Raw genomic sequence first — 22,882 nt, 5'->3', positions numbered from 1 at the left:
GAAGAGGTGACATACAACAAAGCCTCATTAACAAGTAAATGGTCTTTTAAAGACCTGTGAAGTACTCGGGTGCGGCTGTTTGTGTGCCTGGGAAACCCAGCTGCCACATACGCGGGATGAGGTGACAGAGGGTGACAGAGGACAGCAGGGTGTGAGAGCCGGGTGAGGTGATGGAGGGCACCAGGGAGTGAGAGCCGGTGAGGTGACAAAGGGCGACAGGGCAGTAGGGAGTGAGAGCCGGGTGAGGTGTGTGTTAAGAGCCTGTGATGTGATGTTTCCCGCCAGCCTATAGTCAGAGGGTTGAGCCAAGGCCAGGGAGCTCAGGCCTGGTCTCCACTCTCGCAGTACAGCGCACAAATGCTCACCGCCAGGTTGGCGCTATATATAATTGATGGATGCATACCTACACAGACGGGTGTTTGGCGCCAAAGGGGGGCTTTGATCTGACAGCTCGGGGGTGAGAGTCAGAATTAAAGCCAGCCACAGATGTGACCCCAGGCCCAGTGGTGGGACACAAACCCCGCGATGCAGCAAATTCAGAGAGAAAACGAGCTGGCTTTTACATTACACTGGGAGAGGGGGGAATGGGGGGCTGTCTCTGGGCTGGTGACAGGGACGTGTAGACACAATACGTGTGCACTGCCCGAGGCACAGAGAAAGAGACAGATAGAGACAGAAACAGACAGAGACAGAGACAGACAGAGACAGGGACAGACTGACAGATAGAGGCAGAGACAGTGACAGACTGACAGAGGCAGAGACAGAGGCAAAGACAGATAGAGGTAGAGACAGACAGAGACAGACAGCGATAGAGACAGAGAGAGTGAGAGAGACAGAGAGAGAGACAGAGAGAGATAGAGGCAGAGACAGACAAAGACAGATAGAGGCAGAGACAGAGGCAGAGACAGACAGAGATAGAGACAGAGACAGGGACAGACAGAGACAGATAGAGGCAGGGACAGGGCAGACAGATGGAGGCAGAGACAGACAGAGACAGAGGGAGACAGACAGAGGGAGATAGAGGGAGGGAGACAGAGGGAGGAAGACAGAGACAGACAGAGGGAGATGGAGGGAGACAGAGGGAGACAGATAGAGGGAGGGAGAGAGAGAGAGGGAGACAGAGGGAGACAGAGGGAGGGAGACAGAGAGAGAGAGGGAGACAGAGAGAGAGAGGGAGACAGAGGGAGGGAGACAGAGGGACGGAGACAGAGGGACGGAGACAGAAGGAGACAGAGAGAGGGAGACAGAGGGTGACAGACAGAGGAAGACAGACAGAGGGAGGGAGACAGACAGAGGGAGAGGGAGGGAGACAGACAGAGGGAGACAGAGGTAGGGAGACAGAGGGAGGGCGACAGACGGAGGGAGACAGACAGAGGGAGACAGAGGGAGAGAGAGGGAGGGAGACAGAGAGTGAGAGAGAGGGAAGGAGACAAAGAGAGAGAGAGAGAGAGAGAGGGAGACAGAGGGAGGGAGAGAGAGAGAGAGAGAGAGAGAGATAGAGAGAGGGAGGGACAGAGAGAGAGAGGGAGGGAGACAGAGAGAGGGAGGGAGAGATATACAGAGTGAGTGAGACAGAGGGAGACAGAGGGAGGGAGAGAGAGGGAGAGAGAGAGAGAGAAATAGAGAGAGGGAGGGAGGTACAGAGAGAGAGAGGGAGGGAGACAGAGAGAGGGAGGGAGAGATAGAGAGAGAGAGGGAGTGAGACATAGAGAGAGGGAGAGAGAGAGAGAGAGAGAGAGAGAGAGAGAGAGAGAGAGAGAGAGAGAGAGAGAGAGAGAGAGAGAGAGAGAGAGAGAGAGAGAGAGAGAGAGAGAGAGATATGTGTGCATGCCAGTTCTGGTGGCTCAGTGGACGAAGGCGTCCGCTGCAGGGGCCTGTGTTCAACCTCAAGGTCACAGTTTTTTTTTGCTCGAGCCCCGCCCCCTACCCCACTGACCCCGCCCCCACCGGTGCGGCCCTCGGCCACAAACCACACTGTAAATTTGGCCCCCGAGAGAAAGTTTGTACCCATGGGGTAGAGAGTCGCAGAAAGCTTGTGTGGCAATGTTAGAATGATTTTCTAGTGATGCCGCAAGTTTAGACACCACCTGAAACAGTAGTTTAGTGGAATCCTGTGTGGATTCTATTTACTGTGTATAATAATCACTTTTTTCCTTCATTAGGAGACTTTTATATTCAGCCAAAGCCTGCTTGTAGTGCATTTTCTCTTGGGGTTCATAGTGCAACCGCCAGCATCTTTTCTGTCTCCTACATTGCTGTTTTCCGAGCTTAAGAGCTTCGGGAAACCATGGGCGGATGGAGTTTTCCTGTTTTTAGAGATTATCTTATATGGAACTCATTTAGAGAAGGCGGCTTGAAGCTAATCTGTGTAGCTCTGGTAGGCCTGCTCTGCGTCTGCGAAAAGGCTCAGGTTGTGTGTGAGTTAGCTGTTGCGTGAGGAGAGACTAATATATGTTTTTCCAGGACCGAAGCTTCTTGGGAAGGCAAGGCCTGATATAAGAAGGTTCTTCCAGCCCATTTATCTCAAATAATAAGGAGTGATGGGCTGTCTAAGCTAGAGGAAGAACCTCCTTTAAGTGATCTGCTCATTATTGGTGAACAAACCGTCTAGGGTGTGTCCAGCTAAATGAGTGGGTGTGTTGATTTTTTGTGTGATCCCTAATGATCCTAATGTGTCCAGGAGGGTTACTATATCCTTTTCAGCAATAAGATCTAAGTGAAAATTAAAATCACCTAATCAGGTGAAACTGCTTTCACAGGCAGTGGCCTCTAAGAGGAACCCCAAATTGTCCAGAAAAACTCCCCTAGGTCCAGGAGGACGATAGAGGAGCATGCCTTTAAATGATTGTTTCTTTGAGAGTGCTATATTAAATATAAATGCTTTGCATACTGAGGAAGGAGCCATCTCACCCATAACTAGAAACCTTTTGCAATATATAAGCGCAAGCCCACCACCTCCTTTCTTAGGTCTATCGTGTGTGTACCCTGAAAAGCCGACAGGGGTGGCTGTACAAAAAATCAGGGCCCGCAGAAGGATTTGCCCATGTTTCGGTGATAAATAGGAAGTCCAGTTGCTGGTTATCTATCAATTCAGCTATTTCATGTTTGTGTTTAGGGAAGAACCGTGCGTTTCTAAGAGCACCACGAAGTCGGGCTGTCTCATCTCCATTAGGGCTGGGTACAATGCTAATATTATGATGAATGTGACCTAAATTAGGGGAATCCGATGAAGCAGCGTCAGACCGCAATTAACACAATGGCCATTTGCCCTCCTGGAAAGATCTGCAATGTTAAAGCGTGCACACACATGCTGTGAAAGATTGTAAGACTCATTAAGCGCACGCAGCTCCTTACTGGTATATGTTATTGTGTGAGGCTTGTCGCTGGTAATTTCAGCAGGGGTCCTGGTGCTAGGCAAGATCCGGCCGCGGACAGCGAAGACGGGCTTGCCTTTGGCAAGCAATCTTCTTCGCGCCAGTGGCGTGGACGTGATTTAAATAGCCCTACATGGCAGGGGATGTGTCGAGGAACCAGTGCCGGAGTGCGAACAAAGGTGAGGACAAATGAAAAGGGAGGTTTAACTGGGGAGCGGAGTGTATCGTATAGTGGAGTGACGTAGAGTGGACTGGCGTGTCGTAGAGTGGAGTGACATCTTATAGAGTCTTGTATAGTGGAGTACAGTGTTGTATAGTGGAGTGCCGCAGGGTGGACCGGCGTGTCGTAGAGTTGAATGGAGTGGCCTGTTGTAGAGTGTCGTATAGTGGAGTACAGTGGCATTGAGTGGAGGGGCATAGGGTGGGGTAAATGTTGTAAAGTGGAGTGGTGTAGAGTGGAGTGGCATAGAGTGGAGTGGCGTGTCATACATTAGAGTAGTGTACCATTAAGTGGCGTGTCATACAGTATCTTAGAGTGCAATGCCGTAGAGTGGAGTGACATAAACTGGAGTGGCATGTCGTACAGTGGTGTGGCTTGTCATACAGTGGAGTGGCGTGGCGTAGAGTGGAATAGTGTGGAGTGTCGTAGAGTAAAGTGGGGTGTCGTAGAGTGAAGTGGTGTGTCATAGAGTGGAGTGGCGTGTCATAGACTGGAGTGGCGTGTTGTAGAGTACCTTAGAGTGGAAGGGTGTATATTGGAGTGTTGTGCATGCCATAGAGTAGAGTAGAGTGGAGTGGTGTGTCATAGAGTGATGTGTGTAGAGTTTCTTAGAGTGGAGGGGTGTACAGTGGAGTGGTGTAGAGTACAGTGTCATAAAGTGGAGTGATGCCGAGTGAAGTGTCACAAAGTGAAGTTGTAAGATCCTCTTAGGTTTGAAGAAACTTAAGGAAGGCAAGCTTAGGTTTTCAGAGCAGTTCAAAGGTTTATTACAAAGGAATGAAGAACCCATCCATACCATGTCTAGCACAGGCAACTGCTCAGAGAAATGTCAAGAATATACATTCCAAAACCTAGGCAACACAAATGGAAGAGAACACTGAATGATGTCATTAGTTGCCATGGTACAATAACATTAGAAGATGCCACACACCTTCCCCATTTAAAAAAAAGCAATTAAGATACATAGTCCTTCAAATAGTTAGGCTTCTTGACAATTCTTGAAGATGCACGTAGAGAAGATGCAACATTAGAACTGTTATTACCTGCAGGAAAATCTTCACAACAAGTGGAAGAGCTCGAACACAAAGAGATTCTATTCAAATTCCAAACTCTGTGATCATGAGTTCTCACAGCATTATTGAAAATCTTAATGACCTTCATTGGTCTTGAGAATTGAACTTTTGAACCAGGAAGTCTGATAACAACCATATCACCTACTTTGACATTTGTAGCTTTGGTAGATTTCTTGAAGTCAAAATGTGATTTCCTTGTTAAACATTTTGCTTCTTCTCTCTTATGCCATCCTAAAGTGGAATCAGGTGAGAGAGAGTTAGAAGTTGATTCTTCAAGGAGTCTGGCCCAAGAAGGTTCCACTAAGGTACAAGGAGCTCTACCTTTGAAAAGAAAGAATGGGGACTTCCTGGTGGAACTGTGTGGAGTTAATTTGTAACTTTCTACTTTTTTAAGAACTTCCTCTTTCCAATTAAGACCAGAACTTTTTGCCCAAGAGATGGTCTCTTTTAACACCCTATAAAACCTTTCCACTATACCGTTTGTCTCTGGGTGGTAAAGAGAGCACTTCTTATGTTTGATCCCTCTTTTTTTAAGAAAAGCTTCCATTTCTTTTGAAACTAACTGTACCCCATTGTCTGTAAGGATTGATTCCGGATATCCTTCACTGGCTATGAGTCCCTCTAGGAACTTGTTAACCTGACCCGTTTCTACACTGCTACTAAAATTAATTTCTGGCCACCTAGAGAATAAATCTATGAGAACTAAAACAAATATTTGATGACCGTCTTAGTGAATAGGACCCACAATATCCAAAGCCACTTGCTTCCAAGGTCCACGTGGGAGCTCTCTGATGACCATTGGTTGCACCCTCACCACCTTTGATTTCCCACTCATGGCACACACAATACAGTCCCTAACAACTCTTTCCACTTGTAGATCCATTCCTGGCCACCAGTAGGAGGCCTGGAGTCTCTCTTTCGTTTTGGATATTCCAGAGTGAGACTCATGAGCTAAGTCTATGAGTATTTTACGAAGATCAGAAGGCGGTATAAGCCTAGTCCCATGTACAAGTAGATCATCACAAAGAGCCAATTCGTCTTTGACTCCCCAAAAATTTGCTGCTTCCTCAGAACTTTGTTTTTTCGTGTTCCAACCTTTATGAATGAGAGAAACTACCTTAGACGACACAGGATTTGAAGCTAGCTTGTTTCGCCATTGATTTTCACTGATTATCTCCCCACCTACTGAACACACATGAACATTATCATTATCAAAATCATCCCTAATATCGTCATCAGGACAATCACCAACTAATCTTGAAAGAGTGTCAGCAATGCAGTTTTCCACCCCAGGAATGTACTTAATTTCAAAATCATATTCTTGGAGGGTAATAACCCATTTCGTTATTCTGCTTGAAATCAGATCAGTACCTTTTTTAGAGAAGGTTTACGATCTGTCCTGACAAGAAATCTTGTTCCCCACAAAAAAAATTAATTTTCCAAACTGCTCAAAATACAGCAAGAGCTTCACGCTCGATAACAGAGTACCGAGATTCCGGATCTTTAAGTCCTCGTGAGGCAAACATAATGGTCTCCAAACCATTTTCACCCTCTTGTTGGAGAACAGCCCCCAACCCTTTGAGGCTTGCATCAGTTGTAATTAGAGAAGTTTTTGAAGGGTCAAAACTTTTACGCTTGGGTGCTTTGTTCAGTTTATCCTTAAGGGAGGTGAATTCTTTGTCACAACCTTCAGTCCAATTAAATTCAGAGCCCTTTTTTAGAAGCCCCCTCAAATTGGTACAACATTAAGCAAAACCTTCAATAAATTTGTTATAGTACTCTATCATTCCGAAGAACTTCATGAGCTCCTCTCTGCACGAAGGAGGAGGCATTCGAGAAATGGTGTCAACAAGGTTTGACTTAGGAGCAATGCCATCTCCTGAGATTATATTACCCAGATAGTTAACTCAAGAAACCCCAACTGACACTTTTCCAACTTTATGGTGAGGTTAGCTGCTTCAAGCCTACTCAAGGCAAGATTAAGTCGGTGCTTGTGTTCAACCTGATCTTTGGCAAACACAAGTATGTCGTCCTGATAGACGCAGACACCTTTACAATCTTTGAGTACTTTCTCCATTGCACGCTGGAAGACAGCTGCCGCAGATACCAAGCCGAACGGCATTCTAACAAATCTATACGTCCCAAACGGGGTTATAAATGATGTGTAGTCTCTAGATGTTTCAGCTAGTTCAATTTGGTGATAGGGGGATGCCAGATCAATGGTGCTAAAGATCTTTGCGCCTCCCAACAACTCTAATAGCTCTGAAATGTTGGGTAGTGGGTAGTGGTCTACAACCGCACACTTATTGAGTTGCCTCAAGTCCACACATAGACGGAGTGAACCGTTGGCCTTCCGGGCTGCTACAACCGGAGCAAGCCAATCATTGCCAGTGACCTCCTCAATGATTCCACCTCTCTTGAGTTTGTCTAGCTCTTTCTCGATCTCTTCCCTGACGGCCAAGGTTACACTCCTAACTTTACAGCTATGTGGTTGAGAATTCGGACGTACAGGAACATCTAACTTGAAATCTCTAAGAGAACCCAAGTTCATTTCTAAACACTTTTGGAAATTTGCTTTTTAGGCGTGACTCAATTGCATCTTCAGAGTGTACTTGTATTGTCTAAATAACCTCTTTAAGTTTGATAGGAGAAGAACTGCCAGCATCTAACATGACACCCAAATCCCCCTGGTGGAACCAGTTGATTATGCTGTCACCCTTTTGTGAAACATAGACGTTTCCTGAGACATATCGCCCTTTGTACTCGATTAGCCCCACGAAGTAACCAAGCAAGGGAATAGGTTCCCCACCATATGCTAAGGGACGTATGTCTGCCTTAAAGAGAGAGGTTTTGTGAGCAAGCTTATTTTGGAAGACATTTTTTGAAACTATCGTGACTTTAGCCCCTGAGTCAAATAAAACTTTAGTTTGTTCATCCTCTACTTGAATGGTGTCAATGGGACAAGATTTGCGATCCGATGTGGAGTGCACTTGAACCACAATTTGTCCACAGACAAAGTATTTCTCAAGAATCTCAGTTTCAACATTTTTGATAGAAAGGGAAGGTATTTTGCTCTTACAAACAGAAGACAGATGCCCTTTCTTTTTGCATTTAGAACAGATAACATTCAAAGCTGGACATTTTTTATCATTGGCATAATGTCCGACCTTGTCACACCTAAAGCATTTGGGAATGACTGAATTATTTTTTGTTTTAGAAGAGTCACAGGTTTTGGGCACAGTTACATGTTCTTTCTTAATGACCTGAATTGAGACATTGTTGTCTCTCTTTAAAGCGTCAACACATTTTAGAGAGTGTTCAACTCTTTTTGCAATTTGAATAAGCTCTTCTAACACTGGTTCATCCCTCAGCCAAAGCTCATCTCGGACTTTTTCTATGTTGCAACCTACCATGAACTGGTCTCCAATCCTCTCATCCAAGGAATTACCAAACTTGCAAGAGGAGGCAAGTTTCCTGAGTTGTGTGATGTAACTCTCAATTGTTTCTTCATCATTTTGAAGTCTTTTAGCAAACTGGTATCTCTCTAAGATTGTGCTTACTTTAGGTATGTAGTGTTTATCTAGTTTCATCATAGAGATTTCATACTCATTTAGATTCGCACTGTCTGCATCACTAAGCTCAGGTAAATGATCAAATACATCTTGTCCCTCCGATCCAAGACATTGAAGGAGAAGGGATGTCCTACGTTCAGCACTAAGACTCACACCACACACTCTGGCATAGCGTTCGAAAACTCTTCTCCATTTTTGCCACTTAATGGGTGGTTCGCCAGGAGACATTAGAAAAAAAGGAGGAGCAGTTACATTCTGCATGGTTTCAACCTATTCTACTTACGTACAGTTAAGTTAAAAGAATAAATAAAATAAGAGAACAAAAAAAGAGAGAAAAAAAAAAGAAAATGTAGACAATTATGAGAGTATGAAATAAATATTGAGATCTAAAGAAATGGCATTTGCAAAATAACAGATTTGCAATTTGTAAATTTAAGTGTGTGTGTCACTGAGATGAGACACTAAATGTGAAAGTGTGTGAAATAACACTATACGTCTAAGTGTGTGTGCCACTGACACGACACACATACAGAGAAAGATGAGTAATGACTTTTAACCCCTTCGACGCTCATGATGGAGCGGTTCCGTCATGAGCGTCGGTTGCGCTGTGCGCATGACGGAACCGCTCCGTCATGGCCCCGCCCGCGCACAGAACCTTCAGCACGGCACGGAAATCCGCGCCGCGCTGAAGGGGTTAACAATGACAACCAGTGCAGAACATGTGAGTTATAAAATTTTGAACATACACGTTAAAACCACAAGTTGGCACTGTGGTATAAGATGATACATAGGAATATCACAAATAAAATAATTTACTTGTTTAAAATCCCCGCAATGAAAGCTTCTGATCTGTCACCGGAACAAAGGAAAATAGACCCTGAAAAGCAACACGAAGTCAAATCAACGGACGCTTCAACACAACATCACTTATCTTATTACAAACATCATCTAAAATGACTGTCACGCCACGTTACTCTTTACGCAAATGTTTATGTGTGCGTAATGTGATGACAGAAGGAAGTTGACGAGAAGCGCTCCGAGAAATCTCCCGTTGTCATGCAGATCAGAATCTTCGGGTTTCCAAGTTACAGTAAGCAGAATGTCAGTTTACATCTTTAAAATTGAAAAATGCCCACACGGAGATGTTCACTCTTGAAGGGGCGTCCTTGGGTAGAAAGTCAATTCACACAACCAGTGCGAAGCAGATGGTTTTTTTGATTGAAACGCTGTAAAAGAATGATGTTCCCAAACCAATTACACACCGTTGCAAGGGAAACGAGGTGAGAGCGCCGCTTGCAATAGTGAGGTCCGTCTGGAAACACGCCCTCTCTGTCAAACACTGCCAATCACCACTGCCATAGTAAAGCGAGTTTTGCACGATGAAATATACACTTCTGGCATACGTGTCTTCCTCTAAATCAAATGTCAGTTTGTTAAGATTTAGTTCGTAAGAGACAACAAATCCAGGAGAAAGGCAGACCGCTCAAAAACAGTGTCTTGCGATCGGGCAAGAATGGATGAGCCGTCACAGACAGAAATGAAAAGGGTGAGCACGCACAGACAACGATCTCCCAACCCACAATTATTGTTAATGGGTGAATGTGCATCGAAGCTCCCAACCCTCTTTAAATTAGCGAGATGACTTTGTAAAGTTTTGATTAGTATCCATAAGCATCCATAAAGATGTTTTGTTTAGCATCCATAAGCATCCATAAGGAGTAAGCAAAGTACAGTACCTTGATTAGGTAAAGATTTGAAGAGTTGAGGTTGTTGGGTTCTAATCCATTCCATCCTGCCGACTACGCCAGTGTAAGATCCTCTTAGGTTTGAAGAAACTTGAGGAAGGCAAGCTTAGGTTTTCAGAGCAGTTCAAATGTTTATTACAAAGGAATGAAGAACCCATCCATACCACGTCTAGCACAGGCAACTGCTCAGAGAAATGTCAAGAGTATACATTCCAAAACCTAGGCAACACAAATGGAAGAGAACACTGAATGATGTCATTAGTTGCCATGGTACAATAACATTAGAAGATGCCACAGGAGTACTGTGGAATGGCATAGTGTGGAGTAGAGTGTCATAGAGAGTGATAGAGTGGAGCGGCATAGAGTGTCGTAGAGTCCAGTGGCATAGAGTGGTATGGCGTGGCAGAGAGTGGAGTCGTGAAGTAGAGTGGTTTAAAGTGGGGTGGAGTGGCATAGAGGGAGTTGCGTAAAGTGTTGTAGAGTGGCATAGAGTGGCACACAGTTGAGTACAGTGGCATAGAGTGGCAATGAGTGGATTGACAGTTGTAGAGTGGACTGTCATATAGTGGTGTAGATTGTGGTAGAGTGGAAGGGTGTACAATGCGGAACAGTGGAGTAAAGTATTCTGGAGTGAAGTAGAGTGGAGTGGCATACAGTGGAGTGGCATAGAGTGAAGATTCAAGTGGTGTCTTGCCTGACTTTTTAAACAATTATTTATTTATTCAGGGAGGGGTCCGTGTGTCCCCCCTTCCCTGGGCCAATTTAGACCCAGAGGTCCTTACCCCCCTGGGTCAGGCCAATTTTGAATGGGGAAGGGGAGCCACACCCCCCCCACCGGGCTTATTTCCACCCTCTGGACCCCATCTCTCGGGCCCTGCCTTTAAAAAAAAAATATTTAAACATTTTGAGGGAGGGAATCCTGGAGGCCCCCCCGGGCCAATTTTGGCCCAGGGACCCCCATTCCCTGTGGCCGGCCTTTTAATTGTTTTTAATAAAATGTAAAGAGAGGGGGCCAAGCTGCCCCCCTCCCATGCTGATTTTGGCCCCGGTACCCCATCCCTGGGGTTTGGCCTCACTTGTGGGTGCCCTGGTCCCACCCAGGGCACCCACTTTGTTGGGGAGCGCTGGGGTGCCTCAAGGTCCCTGCGGTCCCTGCCAGCTACCCGATTCCTGCGGGAGCCGGCATTGCTTTGACAAAGAGGAAGCTACATGTTAGCACACATTGTGCTCTGCTTTGAGCAAGTGAGAAGAAAATGCTCTCACTTGCTCAAAGCGGGGCACTGATTGCTATGGTTTGGTGGGAGCTGTAAAGCTCCCACCAAGCGATAGCAAACAGCTATGTCCAAGGGGTGGTACCCCAAGACATAGTAGGAGTTGGCCCTGGGGGTTGGCGGTCCCCAGGGCCACATATTGCTCCAGGAGGGGGGCCATACAGCCCTCCTCCTTTTTTGCAATTTACCCCAGGGAGGTGATGGTCCCTGGAGCTGTGAGGGACCCTTGGCACCCCGCAATCATTTAAACCAATCCTCCAGGAGGTGATGGTCTCCAGGGCTGCGCAGGGTTCACGTGGCCCCCATCATTACTTTTCATTAAAGCCCTGGGGAGGCGCTCTCCCGCATAATTTTATGATTAAGCCCAGACCCCGGGATTGGGGGGGTCTGAGAGGACCCCCTTCTAAAAAAATAAAAAAGCCCTGGGAAGGTGGTGGTCCCTGGGGAAGCGTGGAAGGCTGTACTGTCCTCCCCCGTATTTTTCAAAATTCAAGCCGGGGTGGGGGGGGTGGTGGTTGCCGGAGCATCAATAAGCCCCAAGCGGGAAGCCGTGCACCACCCTCCTTTTTTTAATTTTCTTAAAATACCACGGGGACCTGACCCACCCGGGGGCTGATTAGAAATGAAGCACTGGAGTTTTCTTTATAAGTTTAGCGGGATTCGCGAATCCAGCGTGACTCGTGCCGAAAAGGTTAAAAGGTCCTGCTGGGTCCCTGTGAGGTCTAGGGTCCGGGTGTTTCTACCCTGCCCCTTTCCTTTTTTTTCTTTTACATTTTTTCCTGTGATTGTGTTCAATTGAGTCACAAGATGGCTGACAACACTTCCTGGTTTGAAGTGTTGACAGCCAATCAGATCTCAGGATTTAAAACATTTAACGAAAAGGGCACTTTCTGTACCAGCTGCTGCCTTCCTGCTAAATTTGGTGTAATACCATTCAGCAGTTTGGGCTGTAGCCATGTCTAAAGTTTTCTATGGAAATTAACATAGGAAAAACGAGTCTTGGGACCCCCCTTTTTCTCAGCCCCCACTTGATGGATCAACCTGAAATTTTCAAGACAGCAGCTGAATTGACTGGTTAACTAGTTTTGAAAAATTTGTGATGATTCATTAAACAACACCAAAGTTATTGGCAAATGAATATTCCCTATGGAAACTGCAACCTAACTATAACTACCTACTGGTGACCGCCAGTAGGTAAAATATATATATATATGTGTGTGTAATACATATTTATATTTATTACCCAGAGGTGGTCCTCACTGGGTAATTACAGTTAGGTCAGCTTTCCCATAAGAAGTGCGTTTTTTCTGTTGCTAATAAGTTAAGTGAATCTCCATGAAACTTTCCCAAAAAAGTGCTTTTTTTTTGCATTGTTTGTGCATGGAAAGTTTTGGAGTGATCCATCAAGTGGGGGATGAGAAAAAAGGGGGGTCCCTAAATGCACAATCCTCAGACATTTTCCATGGACAACTTTAAGAAGCGCTACCGCAGAAACTGCTGAATGGAATTACACTAAATTTGTCAGGAAGCTAGATCTCGGTGCACAGATTCTGCTAAGTTGGTGTAAAGTTGATCAGTAGTTTTTGAGAAATTAAGATTTAAAAATATTTTTATATCTGGACGGTTAGGTCCACCAGAGGCTCATGGGATCAAGCACTCTGATAGGCTGCAAGCAACATGTGATAAATGTTGCTGGCAACCATTATGGGACTCGGGGACTTAGTCTCCTGTCCCGAAATTTTAAAATAAAAATATTATAAGGGGGAATGGTAGGGATACTGTGCCCCTAGGCCCCATTGGGGGACCCAGAGGAACCCTTCCTGGAGATTTTCCTTTAAAGAAAAATGACATTTTGCCACGACCGAGTGGGACGCCAGCTTGATCACGGAAAAAAGAAATAAAATGTCGTTCACCATGTTTTTTTTGTGTATGCGGAGGAGGGCATGAGTAAGGTCCCTCTCCTCCTGCGCATTTTGGGCCCAGGCGACACCATCCCCGGTTTAATAGTTAAGAGGAGTTGGTGTACAACCCCCTTCCCTGAGCAATTTTCCACCCCAGGGACGCCATCCCCTGAAATCCAATGTTTTTGATTAAGGGGTGGGGCACACGGCACCACTCCCCAAGTCAAATTAAGCCCCAGGGACCTCATCCACCAGGGCCCAATGCCTTTAAAAAGGGTCCGGGCCGCACAGCCACCCCACCCAAGCCTTAAAAATGCCCTGGGGACCCCATTCTCCAGGTCAGTCATTCCAATTGACAGGGAGGGCGGCCATGTGGCCCACATCCCTGAGCCATTAATGACCCGAGGGCCCCATCCACTGGCAGACAGCTCACGTGCTTTCCGGGGATCCCACCCCCGGGACACAGTAGTTTCCCTGGATGCACCGGCGCAGGCAGGAAAACACGTGTTTGCTGCCGCCAAATGGGATAAACCACAAAGTATGCTCCCTGCGGGCGGAAGCTATAAAAATGTTCTCGCCAGCTGGGAGCAGACTTGTATACTGTTTACCTGCCGACACTGAAGCAGGTAGGGTGCCAGAACCACAGTTTGCTCCCGCTCAGAGGGAGCTGCGTGAATAGCTGCTCCCTCTGGGTGGGAGTAATGCCGCCTCTCCTTTTATTATGATATTTGGTCCCGAATAAAGGTGTACTTGGGATCTAGTAAGGTTCGGGAGGGACCTTGGGGGATAGGGTACCCGGGCCTGACAAGGCTCATGTGGCCCCCCCCTCCTCTTTTTTCTTGTATTTTGCCCCGGGGTATGAGGTCCCTAGAGCCTGTTAATGTTCAAGGTGTGAGGCTGCATGCAATGGGGTCCTCGAGTCCTAAGAAGGAACGGGGATACATGGCCCCACTCCCCTTTTCAATTGTGTTTGGCCTCCAGGAATGGGGTAATCAGGGCCGATTAAAGCTCAGGGAGGGGGGCTCCACATCCTCCTTCCCTTTTTAATTGTGTTTGGCCCAGCTGTGGGTTCCTTGGGGCCTTTTAAGGCTTAGGAAAGGGCCACATGGCCTCCCTCCCCTTTTTATTGGAACTGGCCCCGGGAATGGGCTTTCCAGGGCCATTTAAGGGTGGAGAGGGGCTGCATGCCCCCTTCCCCTTAATATATATCTTTTGGCCACAGGGGATGGGGTTCCCTAGGCTCAAAGGCCAACACTACGTCAAAGGGTGTGCATGGTGTAGGGTTGGCAGCTTGCTGGGGTTTTAGCCACAGGGCCTAGCAGCAGGACTTACCTTGTACATCTTGCGCTTGTGCCTGCGCAAGACGTACAAAGTAGGGTTTTTTCATAGAAGAAGGATGGCGAGGAGCAGGAAGGAGAGCGGCCAGGCAGGGGAAGAGGTAGCCACCCAGGTAAGTGCCTTCTTTTTTAATTTTTAAATAATTTGGGAGGGTGGAGGGGCTGGCTAAGTCTGCTCCGCCACAGAGTCAGAGTTTTGCCTACCTCCGCATTTGCAACAGAGCATGGAGTAGGCAAATCTCCGCAAACTCCGCTGGCGGATCTGAGTTACCCGCCGAAGGTTACATATTACATCACTCATGACATGTTCTATGACATCATTTATGACATCACCAATGGCACCTCAAATGACTTCATTGATGAAATCACTAATGACATCACTTATTAGATCATACAACCTTCCTTTGTACACATTGCTCTATGTGTGGCAGCACGTCATTCAATTCGATACAACACTCCCTAAGGAGCAAGGAGAACTCGAGGGTTCAGGAAATCCAGATTTAATAACAGGCAAATGCGTTTCAGCAAGTAACAATTTTCTCAATGCCAATAGGTGCAGAATAAAAACAATGTTCATTTTTTTAAATCCGTCTCACCTCACTCTCAGTGGAGGATGGATTGTAATCAACAAGAACAGACTGTTCATTATCCATAAAAACTTTAGATACAGCTGCAGCCTTAACTGCGGAACAGATTTATACCACAGTTGGCAGAAAGGTAGATCTATTTCCATAAAGGGAGCTTTTTGTATATTGGTGTAAATGTGTTCAGTAGTTTTTGAGCAAATAATGCTCAAAAACTTTGTATAACTAGGGAAGTCGAGCCTCTGTGGATCCCACCAGATCTCAAACTGAGTCGTAAATAACCGCGGGCGGAGAGGACCAGCCACCGCCTCCCACCCACCCTATGAACACGTACTTAAAACTTTTAAAAAAGGACATTAAAGTAAAGAAAAACACCTTACCTTAGCTGCGGCCTCCCGGGCTGCCCTCCTCCTCTTCATTGCGTTCTCTGTGAAAACTGCTCATGCGCGCCTATGGTGAAATGTAAAAAAAATTAAAATTGCAGGCTTCCGCGCTTGTTTTTAACCCCCCCTTCCCCAGGCCCCTGGGACTCCATCACCTGAAGCCCAGTCTCTTTTTTAGGGGCAGGCAGGCACTCAGCCTCCTTCCTGGACCATTTTCGTCCCTGTGGACCCCACCCCCCGGACCCGGTGTGTTTTTGATTGGGAATGGCGCAAGCAGCTCCCCTTCCTGGGCCGCTTTTGGCCCAGGGTACCCCATCTCCTGGGCCCAGTGTAGTTTTTAGGACAAGCAGGGCCATGGGGTCTCCATCCCCGTGCCCCTCAAGACCTGGGGGACCCCATCCCCCAGGATGGCTCACATGCTATGTCCCGGGGAGCCCACTCCCGGGACATAGCGGTTTCCTTGCCCGCACCGGTGCATGCAGGTAAACCTGTGATGGGGTCCCCAGGGCCTGTAACTCCTAAGGAAGCAGTTCCGCATGGCCCCCCTCCCCTTAATTTTTATTAATGGCCCTGGGGATGGAGTCCCCAGAGCCTAACAAGGCTTGGGAAGGGAGGCCATTTGCACCCTTCACTCTTATTAAAATTAACGGCCCTAGAGGATGGGATCCCCAGGACTTAACAAGACTTGGGGAGGGGGCCTAGTGCAACCTTCCCCTTTATTTTAAATAGTATCGCAGAGGTATGGGTTCCACAGGCCCTGATAACGCTCAGGAAGGGGTTGATGTGGCTCCATTCTCCTTTAAAATAAATAAGGTCCTAGAGTCCCCAGGCCCTAATAAGGTTTAGGGAAGGGGGCAACACGGCCCCCCTCTACCTTAATAAAAAAAGTCCCTGGTGGATGAGGTCCACAGGGCCTAATAAGGCTCGGAGAGGGGTCGATGTGGCTCCATTCCCCTTTAAAATAAATAAGGCCCTAGGGGATGTGATCCCCAAGGACTCATAAGGCTGGGGGAGGGGGCCAATGCAGCCCCCCTACCTTTTGAAAAATAAAGGCCTTGGGTGATGGGGTCTCCAAGGCCAGGTCCTGTAGAAAACCTCCCACCGCGAGCGACCGAAGGATCTGCTCAGTGTGCGGTTGGCTGCCTTTATGGGGGTTAGCCATAGAGTCTGACTGCAGGCCCAAAGGCTGTGTGCTGCATGGGGTTGACTACGTGTGGGGGTTGGGCACCATAAAACCCCACCGCACACGGCCATTCACATATGGGAATTAAATATTACTTTATGTTAACATACTCCTAGAAATTCACTGAAAAAATAAAGATTAATGTAACGTTATAGTTAGGTGAAATATTCAGTAACAACATAACGTAACATTTTAAACTCTAAAACCCATAGAAATTCGCCAGTTATAGTTATAGCTATCTCAAGTAACTATAGCTCGTGGCCTAAGGTAACTACAACTCTTGCCCTCACCAAGCACTACTAACTACCCCACATATTACATCTTGTGAGAAAGTGCCTCTTTTGCATGGTTATCCCCCCACTTTTTGCCTGGTTTTGATGTGGTTTCAAATGTAGTTCACAGGGTCCCTGCCAACCAGGTCCCCTGTGCCAGTGCTCCTTCCCTAAAACAAACCTCCAATTGGTACTTCTGCCCCTGTAAGTCCCTAGTAAATGGTACCCCGGGTACCTAGGGCCTGGTATGTGAAGAGGGTCCCTTGAGACCCCCCTCAGTGGGACAGTGCCACTGCCCTTGCAGCCTGAATGCCCCTGTGAAGGAGAAAACAACAAAGTTGACATGTCACCCTGCCTGGGTGCCATGCCAGCTAGCACTGCCTGACAGCTTAGCTAAGTCACCCCTCTAGCAGGCCTCACAGCCCTAAGGCAGGGTGCACTATATTACCGGTGAGGGCATTTCTGAATGAGCAGATATGCCCCTAAAATATTGGGCACCATTTCCTAATATTGTAAGTGACAGTGAAGCCATAGAGAGTACATGGGCTGGGCACTCGGCAACTCAATTTCCACAGCACCATGATGGCTTTGCTGAATACAGGAGTATTTGGTACCAAACTACTCGTTTCAATAAATCCACACTGATGCCAGTGTGGGATTTATTGTACCATGCCAGCCACCACCAGACATGTTTCTGGACTCATGGGTTGGGAGCCCTTGCTCTCTTGGATCGGAAACAAGGCACATCCTGGGCAGAGGTGTCATGCCTCCTCCCCCATGCCAGTGCTCAAAGAGGGAAGCTTCAAAGGCCTGCTCAGTTTGCAATGTGACCCCCAGCCTCTGCTGATAGCAGCAGATGGCAGCCCCTGGTTGCACCCCCACTTGAGTGGGAAAATTAAAAAAGATAGGAGTGGTGCCCACCTCTGCCAACTGTACCCCAAAGGTGGAGGAAGGGAGGTGAAGCACAGCTTTCACTGCCAGCCATCTTGAAGATGGGGGTACCCTTCCAATCAGGGCTAGGTCTATGCCCCCTCCCACAGGAGGGTGGCATAATAGAGGGTGTAGTCACCTCAGGTAAGGTGCCCATTGGCCATACCTGCTACTCCCCTAAAATGCCTCCTTAATTTAGTATTTAGGTGGCTCCCCCAAAACCTAGCACTCAGATCTGCGATGACCTAAAAAGAAACACTACAGCAGAAGCCAGAACACAACAACTGACTTCGCCCCAGCCCTACAGGCCTTTCTCCAGCTTCGACGACCCTGTGACCTGTTTTGCAACAGTTACCTCTGGGAAGACTATTGCCTTTCAGCATTCAGCAAAGACTCCAATCTCCCATGGACAGCGAACCTGCGCCAGAAGAAACCGAATCCAAAGACTCAGGATCCAACATCCCATGCCCCCTCTGCACCCAATGTCTGAGTGGCTCTCCGGTGCAGTGAAGTCTCCCCAGTGATCCTGACCTTGTGTCCAGTGCTGACTGACCACTCCTGACCTCCATGACAGCACCTGTAGTGTGAATCCAGAGGCTCCACCGACCGCGACTGGCTCTGGTAAGAAGACTCCGACATCGAAAGGCACCTCTGCACCCAAATCCTGTGGGCCTTGGTGAGCTGAACCGACAGTGCCCCCATGACCCCCTACATCCCAACTTACCTCTGCTGCTGTGATTGGCCTTCCTCCTGCAACCTCCGGTGCCACTCCTGCAGCCTCTTTGCCAAAAGAAGAATTCCCATTGTAAAGCATTGAGCGCCAGATGTCGAATTTACACCCTGCACCCGGCCACCCCTGTGCCGCTGGTGGTGTATGTTTAGTGCTGCTTTGTAGCCTCCCTTTGCTTAACCTAACCCCAAAAGCTTGGCCCCTGCAACTGATCTACTTACCTGCAAGCCGTTTGGCTCCTGGCACCCACTGTCACCATTAGAAAGCATTGGTTCAAACTCCGATTTTGACCTCTGCACCCAGCCGCCCCTGTGCCGCTGGTGGTGAAGTTTTGGTACTTACCTGACCCCTGGCCCTTGCTGACTTTTATCTCTGAAGACTGAGATTGTAAGCTAAATACTTACTTGTTTAACCGCAATATTGTTTTCATCATAGGACTGTGTTAAAAAGCTTCTGAGTGTCGATTTTTCAAAGTGAAAATTATTTTTAATGAAAAATGTACTTACCTTATTACGAAGACCAGGGCCTTAAAATAAAGTACAAGCAAAGTATAATTTTCTATAATTGGTCTGATTTTCTGCTTGAGTCGGGTGTCCATTAATGATCAATGTTGTGGAATAAATGTCTTACACTCCTCTGTTCTAGGCCTAAGGCTGCTCGCCCACACTACCACTAATAGAGCACTTTGGACTTTACATTGAGCCCTGAACACTTATGGGGAACCATGGACTCTGTGCACGGTACTACCACCCAGAGATATCATATACAGAGCGTGCTTCCTACACATCACTCATGACATCTTCCATGACATAATTAATAACATCACTGCAACATTTGCAATTAAATTATTGATGGGAAAACTGTGCATGGCGAGGGAGTGAGTTATAGTTACATTAAGGCACTTGTTACAATTACTTGAGATAATGATAACAGGTGAATTTATGTGGTTTTTAGAGTTTAAAGCTTTAGGTTACATTGTTACTAAACATTTCACCTAACTATAACGATACTTTAAACTTGGGGCCTCATTTATGAGGTTTTGACATAGGGCAGCGCTGCAAGGAATCTTGCTGCACCCGCATACGTCAAAACAAAAGGACAGGAATGCGCCGTATCTATGTGCCTCTATCCTCAGGGCCAGCTCACAATGGGCAGCCATGCTCCAATGCAGGCACCCTTGCACCATGCTGCAAGGGTGCTTGAATTGTGGGGCTGATTGATTTTGTGCAGGAAGGGACACCTTCCTGCACAATATCAATCAATTCTGGTGATTTCCTTTTTCTCTGTGTTCTGCAGAATGCAGCACACAAAGAAAAAGGAAAGCATGAGGAGACATTAAAACATTTCTTCTCGTTGTGCCTCCCTAACGCCACCCCTGGGGTGGCGTTAGGTTATGACGCATTCCCAGGTTTATGGTCTTCGTAAATCTAGGAATGTGTCCCGTTCCATGGGTGTTGCGTGGGAGCACCCACAGCAACACCCATGGAATGCCCCTTTCACACAGTTTTCTGCGTGAAAGGGGCACATATTTATAAGGTCATGAAAAGCCACGTAATGTGGCTTTACGTGGCCTTATAAATATGCTGTGGCATATTGTGCCACCGGAACATCAAAAAAGTGACGTCAGTGATAGAGATAGATGGAGAGATGATAGATAGATAGATAGATAGATAGATAGATAGATAGATAGATAGATAGATATATAGATAGATAGATAGATAGATAGATAGATAGATAGATAGATAGATAGATAGATAGATAGATAGATAGATAGATAGATAGATAGATAGATAGATAGATAGATAGATAGATAGATAGATAGATAGATAGATAGATAGATAGATAGATAGATAGATAGATAGATAGAGAGATAAAAAGCAGAAGAGTGAGTAATATGTAACTGTGGAATTTGTGCTTATATTGCCATTGAGGGGTTACAGTGACAATACACAAGGCTGAAGCATTCAGAGTTTTACTATACCAAAGTCCTCCAAACTCCAGAGCTTTACAATAATTTCTCAACAGTTAAATACCTGGTCAAAGTACTGTTAAATCTTTGTCATTTACTGTTGACCTTTCACAAATCACAAATAAACATGGCTTATCTATGAACATAAAACCAGGATGAATGCTATCCTATAACTCACTCAGATAATGCACCAGTAGGCTCCTTTCAGTAATCTTATCTTTGCTTCCATAAGTCATTTTCTCATTAGAATGTTGCAGTTCTTCCTTTTCTTAAAGGTCAGTCTCCTGTTCCGCCCTCTTGAGAGCAGTCTGTTATAGAGTTTGCTGTGCGAGGTTAGTGAAGTGCAGTGGGCACTCTGCAGGAGGAAGGCGGACTCTGTTACCAGTTTGTATTGTTAATTTCCCTACAGGTAGTCATTATATTTCCTTGTGGAGACAACTGTCTATGTTGTGCTCTCATTGTTTAACGCCTCTTCTTTCTTATAGCCCGAAGGAATGAAAATGAGCAAAACGGTCACAGTGGTGACCTTGGATCCAGCTACTAAAGGACAAGGTGAGCATGCTGTATCAAGGAGTTATGTAATGGTCTCTAATGTCACTCGAAAAATGCTGCAGGAGACACAGTGAGCTGAAAAGCATCATAAATGAAGGAAATTGACTTGCAGATATTTTTCACAGTTAAAATGTGTGGAGTGATCTCCACAGGTGAGCAAGTAACACAGGGATCTTATTTATCAGTCCAACAGCATCAAACCTTTTAACCATAAAATAGTCTAAACTCCTCCTCATGGAAAAGCAGATTTCCCCTCCAGAGAGGTGATGGAGAGTGAAGAGGGGTAGATGTAAGTGATCCTCCCACCACATGGCAGGAATGTCCCTTCAGGGAGGTGCTGCTCAGTGAATAATGATGCGATACCAAAGGGGACGATTGACGGAGCGCTGGAGCAAATCAAACACTCACCCCCATTCAACTGATCTGGGTTTAATCCATCATCATTCTTTAGCTCACTCCACCACCCCAGTTCAGACATGGCCATATGCAAATCAGTCTGTCCCTGTGCCTCATGGGAACAGTCCAGCCCGAACTGCCAACAGGGTCAGACTGATTTGCATATGACCATGTCTGAACTGGGGTGGTGGAGTGAGCTAAAGAATGATGATGGATTAAACCCAGTTCAGTTGACTGGGGGTGAGTGTTTGTTTCCTTTGCTAGCGACCAGGTGCAGTCCTCGTCGGTCCAGCCCTCTCTTTCTTGGTCTTTCACTGCAGCAGGGCAGTCCTTCTTCGGCCCTTCATCCAAGTCTGTTGAGATCTGAGGTTTTGGTTCCAGGGGTGCCCCCTTTAGGCTCGAAAAGTTCGGGATGCAGTAGGTATCCAAAGGGCTACCAGGTTCCTTCCCACTTGATGACCACCTCCTGTGGAGTGTGGTATATGGCTATCTCATGATGCACCATTCTGCTCATTACCAAGATAGAAAGACACCTCTCTTGGTGTTCAGACCTCCCTAGCTCACCCCTGGGGTGTGGCTACGTCAGGGCTACATGTATCTGGGGATACTGGTTTGACAATAGGTTTCCCTAATCTCTGCTTCCTGTACCAGACTGTCTACCTCAACAATGGAGCAGTCCTGCCCGCTTGTGTTACACATCTGCCCTTCAAAGGTTGCTTCACCTTTGAAGCCTGCCTGTTGGGGCTAACACTCAAGTGGTTTACAGCAGGAGGAAGGTATCACTTTGCTGGCCTGCAATCCCTCATTGTTCTTCCTGAGCGTCATTAGTACAGCTTTCCAGGAGGGCAGAAAGCTGTCTTGTGGAGCAAGCTCTAGGTGTGTCTGGAAAGGCACATGAGTTTTAAAGACAACAAAGTGTAAGTTTTGCAAAAGCTGCACATTGCAACAAGTTACATTAATTTACAACTTGCAACACAATTCAGGCTTACTGTTACAAGTTGTTTGATCCCTTGAACTGCCTGCTTGGTCACACCTTTCAGAAGTTATCACAGTTGAGGGTTCAGTGTGTACCCCCATACTCACCAATTGGGCGATCTGGTCTTTATACAGTAAAAACTGCAGTTTTATGTGTTTTACTGTCAGGACATGCAAGCTACATGTCCTGCCTATGTCATATGTTGCATCCTGCCTTTATGGCTCGGTAGGCCTGCAATAGGAGTTACTTAAAACATGTCCAGGGTAAATGGTGGCTTTGCCTTTGCTTACAATGGCAAAGTTGGGCTAGCACTGCAGGACTGCTCTATCAGTCTGTAGTGGCGGACTCGTTTTACTTGGGGGACTTCTAGTGGGGCACAATCAGTGCTGCAAGCCCTGGGTAACCCTTCTAAAT

The 22,882-nt window shown here is 46.6% G+C and overlaps 1 protein-coding gene across 1 annotated transcript in view; it reads left to right on the top strand.

The window, feature by feature from the left end:
• The window catches only part of LOC146833096 (A.superbus venom factor 1-like), a 663,114-nt gene that overhangs the window by 383,924 nt on the left and 256,308 nt on the right, over positions 1-22,882 (top strand). Inside the window, exon 22 of the mRNA XM_085600729.1 lies at positions 21,030-21,096. Within this exon, the coding sequence (XP_085456855.1) occupies positions 21,030-21,096 (67 nt within the window). The remainder of the gene's footprint in view (positions 1-21,029; positions 21,097-22,882) is intronic.

This window comes from Triturus cristatus, chromosome 4_2 (assembly GCF_964204655.1).
Source record: "Triturus cristatus chromosome 4_2, aTriCri1.1, whole genome shotgun sequence".
Taxonomy (NCBI): domain Eukaryota; kingdom Metazoa; phylum Chordata; class Amphibia; order Caudata; family Salamandridae; genus Triturus; species Triturus cristatus.
The sequence above is the reverse complement of the archived record's forward strand: the minus strand, read 5'-3'. Positions and strand labels throughout refer to the sequence as shown.